This window comes from Neltuma alba, unplaced genomic scaffold, assembly GCF_004799145.2.
Source record: "Neltuma alba isolate B1F8T4 unplaced genomic scaffold, ASM479914v2 tig00012074_pilon, whole genome shotgun sequence".
Taxonomy (NCBI): Eukaryota; Viridiplantae; Streptophyta; class Magnoliopsida; order Fabales; family Fabaceae; genus Neltuma; species Neltuma alba.
The window spans coordinates 417,000-426,744 of NW_021636635.1; the positions used below are offsets into that span (position 1 = coordinate 417,000).

Below are 9,745 nucleotides of genomic sequence, written 5' to 3' on the forward strand. Positions count from 1 at the left end.
TAATTTTTTAATTTAAGTAAATAAATATACATTTTGTTTTTAAATTATTTAATTGTTTGATTGTAATTTTTTATTTACTTAATTAATTTGTTATTTATAATATTTTTAAATTAGTTAAATGAATATATATTTTTTATTTAAATTACTTAACTATTTGATTATAATTTTTATTAATGTAATTTATTTTTATTTATAATATTTGAAATTAATTAAATGAATATATATTTTTTATTTAAAGAACTTAATTGTTTGATTATAAATTTTTATTTATTTAATTAATTTATTACTTATAATATTTTTAAATTAGTTGAATGAATATATATTTTTATTTAAATTACTTAATTCTTTGATTATGATTTGTTATTAATGTAATTTATTTTTATTTATAATATTTTGAAATTAGTGAAATGAATATATATTTTTTATTTAAATCACTTAATTGTTTGATTATAATTTGTTATTTATTTCATTAATTTATTACTTATAATCTTTTTAAATTAGTTGAATGAAAATATATTTTTATTTAAATTACTTAATTATTTGATTATGATTTGTTATTGATGTAATTTATTTTTTATTTATAATATTTTTAAATTAGTTAAATGAATATATATTTTTTTTAAATTGCTTAATTGTTTGATTATAATTTGTTATTTATTTAATTTATTTTTTATTTATATTAGCAAAATGAATATAAGTCTTTATTTTTTTAATTACAGAGTAAATTTATACTCGGAGGGGAGTTGAAGGCGGATACGATCAAGAGACTTGGGGTGGCATGAAAAAATAGGAGGGCTGACCTATGACGGGAGAAGAAAGGTGACCGAGGCCCCTGCAGGAGATACTGGCAGATATACCTGGTGGAGTGTAGGAGCAAGACTGGTCGAGTTATGTTTATTTTAGGATGTCGGCTAACCCGATGGTATGATAGTATTGCATTAATTATAATTTTTTATTTTTTGTCTAATTTGATTAATTTAATTTTTTTACATTTTGTTTAGGCTCTTTCCCAGAGAAATACTAGGAGCGTCAGGTAGCAGACAATATGTCATAGGGCTGGATCCAGGAGCTTTGCTATCGCCTATGAAGAGACTGTAAGTACTTGAAAAGAATTTGTTAAATGTGTATATGTATTTAATTTGTAATTAATAATTTATTTCATTTCATTTACAAAGGGAAAAGACGCGACAGGAGAGGGGATAAACGCTTACCTATGGCTAGATGTGGCCGACTCTATACAAGCCTCGAGACGGGTCTCCTACTTCATATGAGGTTGAGGAGATAGCAGTGAGTAATCAATTAAATATTAATATCATATTGCAGTATAAATATTATTTCGTACTAATTAATATTTTTATTTTAATTTTGATAGGCGCGGATAACTCAGGTCGATACTGAACTGCAGGAGTCTCATGGGTTTGCCTTGGATCCCACTGCCTCACTTTTAGAGGGTCGTGGCCAAGCGCAGCACCCTGATCGAGTTAGTGGGCTCGGTCTTGGACCCACACCGACTACATTGCCCCGCTCAGGTTGCACTGGCCCTTCATACACTGTGGGGAGCTCTCAGGCGAGCGCAGGAGTGAAGCGGCCGGGTTCCTCGTCCTCAAATGAGCTACTATAAGAGATCAGGCGAGAGATGGAGGCTAGGATGGAGGAGCGTGATCGTCAATTCTAGTTACAGCTTGACTAGTTGAAGGCAGCTGCTATGGCTATGCGTGATGTGGTGATCAGTTTCGCTCCAAACATCTCGATTCTCGAGATCCCTGACATACGCCTGCCACCAGTCCAGCCCCTGCATGACTAGCAGCCAGTCTAGCCCCAGTATGATCACCAGCTTGCCCACCCCTAGCAGAACCAGCAGGAGGATCCAGTGCCTGACGATCAGGATGATGCTGTTTCTGCCCCTCACCCCTAATTTCCCCTGTTTTCCATGTATAGGATTTTATTTGGATTTGGATTTTATTATGTTATATTTTATGTGGATATTTATTCAAATTTAATTTTTATTTGTTTACTTTTATTATTTATTTCTATAATTTTATTTATATTAATTATTAATTAATATATTGTTACACCATATAAAACACGCTAAACATATATCCTTTTAACATTAAAATTCTTTCTTGTAATATGTATTTTAATATTTAACATATCATGGAGTTTTTTAAATTTTATGCATACATATATTATTTATACCTTTTAATACCTATTTATTATTTTATTATTTTTGTAAAATTTTATTTAATAAATATCAATTTATTGCATGAAACTAAAAATTGAATTGGGTTAAAATCTTCTGCGCCAAAATAATTATGTTGAAATGAATAAAATTGATATAACTGTAAAAATATAATTTAGGAATTTCTTAGAATAAGAAGTAAAATAGTAACTAAATTTTATTTTAATATAAATTATGGTTAAAAATAATATTTTTGTTAATTTTTTTTTCAAGGACGACGACATTTCTGACGGTTACAAACCGCTACAAACGTTGGAAGAAATTTGATATTCTAACTGACACTTTCTAGCGGTTATAAACCGCTACAAAACTTAGAAAAATGTTAACTAATTCAAAGTCACACCATTACAAAGAAATTCAAATTTCACTCCCCTCGAAATTTCTATCGGTTATAAATCGCTAGAAAATTAATAACCGTTGGCCAAAACATTTCTAGTAGTTATAAATCGTTAGAAAATGAATAACCATTGGCAAATTCAATTTTCCCTCCCGCCTCGAAATTGCTAGCGGTTATAAACCACTAGAAAAGCAATAACCGCTAGAAAAATGCTTTTGAATTCAAATTTCTATCGGTTAAAACCGCTAGAAAAAGTTTTTAAACGTTAGGAATTTCTAGCTGTTTAGAACCGCTATAAAAATTTGACCGTTATCTATCCGTTGGTAGCCTACTTTATAAGTTGAAGTACTCCATTTGAAATTCATTTTAACTTCTCTTTGAGCTTCCCATTTCATATGTTCATGAAATTTGAGCAACATTAGTGATGGATAGGTCATGGATCAACTTGTACCGGTCGACTCCACAATACTTGGCTGGTCTAAACTATTTCTTGGATTTTGCTTTCGCCAATGCTGCCGTAAACGGTAAGATTCAGTGTCCATGTCCTAAATGTAATTTCAAGAAGTGGCATCCCAGAGATATTGTTAGAGAACATTTGATCTTTAAGCCATTCCTGCGAGAGTATGTATTTTGGCAACTACATGGCGAATGACCAAATATGGGTGCTGAGTCAGTTCCAATAGTTTCACGGATGGGAGTTCTAGTGGAAGAAGCTGATATCGTGAACGATGTTGTGCATGATGCTTTTGGCGTTCACCAAAGTGAGGATCCCAGTGAAGATGAAGTAAAGGGGTGTCAATCGGAGTTTCTTAGAAATGAAATTGATAGGGAATTTTTTGACTTCATGAGCGAAGCTGATAAGCCTCTTTATTCTGGGTGCACAAAGTATTCTAAGTTGTCATTCTTGGTAAAATTGTATCATATCAAATGCTTGTGTGGTATAACTGACAAGGTAATGTCCATGCTATTGGAATTACTAAGAGATGATTTCCCTCAAGCTGAATTCCCTCCATTCTTTTATGAAGCAAAGAAGATTATTAACAAGCTTGACTTGAACTACAAGAAGATAGATGTATGCCCAAACGACTGTATGTTGTACTGGGAAGATGATACAAACAAGGAGATTTGTACGAGATGTAAGACATCTCGTTATAAGTTGGTACAGAAGGGGAAAAAGCAGAAGAAGAAACCAGCCAAAATTCTCAGATACAATTCATTATAATGTGTTACTTGTTCCATCTCTAAATATTTGATATTTGGAATTCTCAATACAATTGATTATAATGTATTACTTGTTTAGTCTTTAAATATTCGATATTTGAAATTTTTAATACATTATTTCCTTAGATACTTTCTTTTGAAAGCATGGTTGCAAATAATGTATACATTATCAAAAATGGCTCAGCACATGAGGTGGCATGTAACTGAGGAAAATCCAGATGGCAGGTTAAGGCACCCACGAGATTTGGAAGAGTGGAAAACATTTGATGCAAAATTTCTAGACTTTGCCAGTGATCCTAGAAATTTACGTTTTGCATTGGCAACTGATGGTTTTAATCCCTTCGGAAATATGAGCACAAGTTACAGTATCTGGCCGGTGGTGTTAATTCCATACAACCTACCACCTTAGATGTGCATGAAGTATAGCTCCTTTTTGCTTTCCATAGTCATTCCTGTCAAGAAAGCAGTGATCAGACTGCACTTTTTTAGATGGAAAGGGAGAAGTCAATAGTAAAAAAAGAAAAATAATGAAACTCACTTGTTACAAATAATTAAATCAATTTTTTTTAATTTTTTCAAATTACTTAGCTGGCTCTTATTAAAACAGTGATCACTTGTTTAGATTATATGATTATTCGCTAATTAACTGTCGTCATTCACTTTGTTGTTTTAATTATTTCATATATCTCAAAACTTGATAGTTATAATATATACTACCTCTGATCCTTAATATATGGCTAGGTTGATTGATTTGGAAAAATTAAAAAAGTTATTAAATTTCTCTATTTATATTCATGGTTTTTCTTCAAACTAATTTGTTTCACTTATAAATATAATTTAATGATTCACATAAGTAGTTTAAAGAGATTATATAATATATACTATAATTAAGTAATTTAGTAACTTATTTAATTTCTCTAAATTAGTCGAATGGATCTTATATTAAGAAGAGAGAGGTATTATTATCATTTTTGCATATCTTATAAGAAGTTTTAGCGGCAGTCGTAGATTTACTAAGAAGACAGTTTTAAGGCGTGCTCTGAACGTCGTAAGAAGATTTCCGACGATGTAACATCCAATAACCGTAATTCGTAAAGTACTTCTGAAAATGGTTTGCTATCCCCCTAAAAGTTGTCCAACCACCGCTATTAGGGCGCTGCCCACCACTAGCAGTGGTTGCTGGGAATAAACAAACGTGGGAGTTCTTTTCAAGGAACAAAAAAACCCGACTGGACATTCAACCAGTCGAGATAGTGGATCAAGGGTTAATAGATTAGATCAGGATTAAACTGGTCATATTAAAATAATATAATTAATTAACAATAACAAAATAAAATAATAATCACTCAACAAAATATAAAAACTAAAAAAATAGCTTCAATATTTAGACATCAGAGTTTTTTTTTTTCCCTTTCCATAATCAGACTGCACTTTCAAAGGTTTATGAAAATGAAATTAGTAGAGTTCTATTGTGTTCTTCAACAAATTTTACAAACACTCTCTATTTCAAAAAAAAATAAAAAAAAGATAGGAAATATCATACTAACTGATACGCTAACTAGTCTGATACTTTTGTGCTTGAAGAATTTGTTGAGATGAAGGATAACAGAGAAAACCTCTTAGAATTTTCTTCGTTGGCTTTTCCTTTAATTATTCTTCATTCGAACTTATCCCTACTTCTATTCTACACCTAATCCATATATCTATAGAACAAAGCCAATTATTCTCTCTCATGAGCGAGAACATATACTTGTTGCTGGAATCTTACAAAAATGGCACTTGAAAGCACCAAAATCGTAGAGATGATTTACCATTTAACAGGTAGAAGGAGACAGTGGAATCTTTCAGTCTATGACCGTGAAGAATAGGATGACTTGCGACTGGGATTAAAGAATAGAACAGGCAACTTGCGAGTTGCAGTCGTGAAGATTGAAGGTTGAAGATTGTAGTGATAGAGCAGAAATATCTGGCCAGCGATTGAAGGATTGAGGCAATGAAGTGAAGATTGATGATTGAAGATGAGAGGCTGCCGCCAGGATGCTAGGGATTTCAGATTTTGGGAGGGAAAGAGAATACATCAAACGACTGAATGAACGGTTAAGAAATTAAGAGAGGTGCCATTCGACTTCGACTATTTATTTTTTTAAATTACACGACGTCGTTTTTGTAAAGGGAAAATGCCAGAAAAAAATGCACCTCCAACTCCAAAGCCCAAAAACGTCCGCCGAATTTCAGTATTCCGTTTTGGTACCAGCAGACCATTCGGATTATTTTCTTAGACAAAAAGACCAAACCGCCCTCACCCATTACAAAGCGTGGGCACCACATGGGCACCACAATAAACCGCACACCGAAGGAAGATAGGCGGGAAGGAAAGGAGAGAAACGTGCGCGTTCCAGCAGGTCGAAGGTGAATGACGAAAACGTGGTGGTTCGAAAGGGTAAGTGTTTTTCTGGAATCATATGACTGTTTCATCCTCCATGCATGACTGTTGCGGTCTGTTTTCTTCATTTTGGTGGTCCTGCGTTCTGTATGTGGCGTTGAGGGTTCAGAGTAGGTAAGGGGCGGCATTACGTAAGGCATACGTTCTTCATATTGGGGTGTTGGTTTTTCCTTTTTTAGGTGTGAGAATGGTCATCAATCTGAACAAATGAGTTGATTACTGTTAGATAAGGTTAGGGTTCTGGCCAAGTTAGTTTTGTCAGCTTAAGAGGGAGACGATGCTGCAGCAATCGTAAGTTGATTCATCTGGAGGTATTGGTTGTTGTTTTTAACTTGTGGGAATGGAACGTATGAGTCGGGTAGTGAGTGATAGAGTTAGCTTAGTCTGGGACGGTGTTTATAATGATCTGTTTTTGGGATAGCAGATGGTAGCTGAGGGAAATTGGAAGAAGCGCTGCGATGATCACGTATATAAGTAGGCTGAATATCCATAGTAATGAGGTTGTGAAGGGTGTTGTTAATAGTTAAAGTGGAGTTGTGAAACGATATATTGAAGTTGTTAACTTTGAAAGTAGCTGTGTTGGGTTTATGAAATATCCTTTTTACAGAGATGACATTGTGATGAAATATTTTCCTTGTTTGTTGCAGGGTATAATGCAGAATGAGTTGCAATATTGGGTCAACATATTCAAAGACACTTGCGTTGATTTTTCATCTTGGTGGAAACTTTGTTAATAATGTTGAAGGTGAAGTGAAATGAGATACAATGGTGGGAGTGTGAGAGTTAGAACGATAAAACAGGGGATAAGATACGAAGAGTTGAGGTTAATGATATTGGAATGGTTTGATATAGATGTTAATATTTGTGACATGAAATATACAGTGAGCCTCGATGATAAGGCATTAGTAGATTTGGTTGATGATAGTGAAGTTGATAATCTTTTTCAGTATAATGACACTAGTGCACATGTGTATCTAGCATTGAAGGAGAGTACACCGGAAGTAATGGATGATCCACAAATGTGAGACTTGTTTTTTTATGGTTATTTTAGTTGTTATTTGTTATATTGTTGTTGTGAATTTGCTAACAAAAGTTGTAATTATGCATGCAGCATTGACAACTACTTGGGATTGTCACAACAAATGTGTTTTTTGTCAAGTAGGGAGAATAATATGGACGGAACAGTTTGTGATGAAAATGGGGGTGACTGTGTAAGAGAAGGCGGTGGGGGATGTCATGTGAGGCTAGTAAGTACAGTAGAGATTGCACCAACACCAATGCCCGAGATGAATGCTGTGAAGTGGAAGGAATTGTTGTTAGGAAAGAAGCAAACTTTTGCAAATGCCACAGAATTCAGAAAGGCAGTATATAAGTTTAGTATTGCAGAAAACTTCGAGTACAAATATGTCAAAAATTGTGAGGAATGTGTGCATGTGAAATGCAAAGTTGAAGGTTGTCCTTGGCGGATAATAGCAAGAGTAGCTGCGAAGAGAAGTCCTTTCCTCGTTGTAACTCGACTGAGTAATGAACATGTGCATAATGCCCAAGAGATGATGCAAGTTACACATGGTGGAAGAGCAGCCTTGACATCATCAATTATCATTGAGGAGGTAAGGGATCACACTGAAAAGCGTCCAAATGAAATAAGGAGGACCTTGGCAAGGGATTATGGTGTGAAGTTGACATATAAGCAAGCATATAGGGCTAAGGAAAAAGCATTAGAGGAAATACAAGGGAGGCCTGAACAGTCATACATGTTGATACCATGGATATGTCAACGATTGAAGGAAACCGATGAGAAGACGGTAGCTGAATGGGTAGCAACTGTTAACAATATATTTGAGCGTGTTTTCATAGCATATGGTTGTTGCATAGAGGGTTTTTTGTCTGGGGCAAGACATATACTGTACATAGATGGAACACATTTGAGTGGACCATATAGGGGAACACTGCTATCAGCCTCAGCATATGACGCGGACAATGAATTGTTACCATTCGCGTATGCTATTGTGAAAGGAGAGACTTATGAGGAGTGGGCATGGTTCTTAAACATGATAAAACAGATAGTTGGTGCAATCCAATTAATTATTGTGTCAGATCGTCACAATGCAATAATAGGAGCTGTTGGAGCAATATTTGGAGGTGACCGTCATGCATACTGTTATAGACACGTGAAGGAAAATTTCAGCTCTGAAATGAATAAATTATACAGAGGTAGGAGGAGAACTAGTGGTATTAGTAAGGAAGTTGGATTAAAGTTGCTTGATGACATTGCATATGCAAGGGTTAACGTTGAGTTTGATAAGGCAATGACAAGGATGGGAAATTTCAGTCCTCAGTTACTTCAGTGGCTTAACAATCATGGTGATATTCATAAGTGGGCAATGAGCAAGTTTGCATATAAACGGTGGGATAACATAACAACGAACATTGCTTGAGTCATTCAATGCTTGGATTGTAAAGGAAAGGCAGCATAATGTTGCCCAACTTATTCATGAACATCGTGAGAAGGTTGCAAGGAAGATGTTCGCAGCAAGTGTGGCAATGAGGAACTGGAGAAATGGTGTGGGTCCAAACATTGATGGAAAAGTGATGGAAAATGTGGCTAGATCGATTCATATGCATGGTGAACCTTATGGAGGTGGCAGGGTCTGTGTACATACTTCGCGTGGAGCCTTATATGTCAATGTTCAGTCACATGAATGCACTTGTGCTGCATGGCAAATGACAGGGATTCCGTGTCCACACGCTTGTGCTGCAATAAGGGTGGTTCATGCAAATGTGTATGATTTTGTGGAGGACTGTTATAAAATAACATCCCAAGAGAAGATTTATGGGAACACCATGATTCCAGTAGTGACAATTGACAGGCCTAATCCTAATGATTATATGCTGCAAAATATAGGAAACCAAGTGTGGCTATACCCACCTACAACTAGTAGACCTTCGGGAAGGCCAAGAATTAGGAGGCGGGAATCCCAATTCCAAAACAGGAAGATTTACCACTGTGGACAGTGTCATGAACCTGGGCATAGTAAAAGAACATGCAGAAATCCAAACCCAAGTTAAAATTGGTAGTCCACGTGTGGTTTATTTTGTAAAGGTTATTTTTTGTTGTGGCTTGTAAATATTTTGCAACTCTTCATATTTTTTTGGATGAAGGGTTGTGTCATGTGGTAAGTCGACATCGTAAGTCACACATAGTCAGTGAAATGTGTATTTTGATGTCAGTGACAAGAAAACATTAAGTGGGGATGAAATATTAATGTTAGCCTGTCACTGATTGTAAGTACTGTCAGGAAGGATCTGGTTATAGGAAAATACCTATATTGAAGTTGTTATTTCCTTTAACTGTGTTGTTAACAATGACAGAAGTTGCAAGACGAGTCCCCTTATTATTCATGTTTGATATTGTTGCCTTATTTTATTTTTAAGTATGATCATCGTATATGAACTTCATTTGAACTGAGTTAAAAATATGGGTATTACTGATCATTTTGTTTTA

General features: G+C 34.8%; 1 protein-coding gene across 1 annotated transcript; it reads left to right on the plus strand.

Moving 5' to 3' along the window:
* Positions 1-8,763: 8,763 nt before the first annotated feature.
* LOC114721920 (uncharacterized) lies at positions 8,764-9,309 on the plus strand. Its single transcript, XM_028907814.1, has one exon. It carries the CDS (start codon positions 8,764-8,766, stop codon positions 9,307-9,309), a length of 546 nt encoding a protein of 181 aa, XP_028763647.1.
* The last annotated feature ends 436 nt before the right edge of the window (positions 9,310-9,745 follow it).

Coding starts and splice junctions, on each gene's coding strand:
- LOC114721920 (XM_028907814.1), top strand. CDS start 8,764: ATGTTCGCAGCAAGTGTGGCAATGAGGAACTGGAGAAATGGTGTGGGT.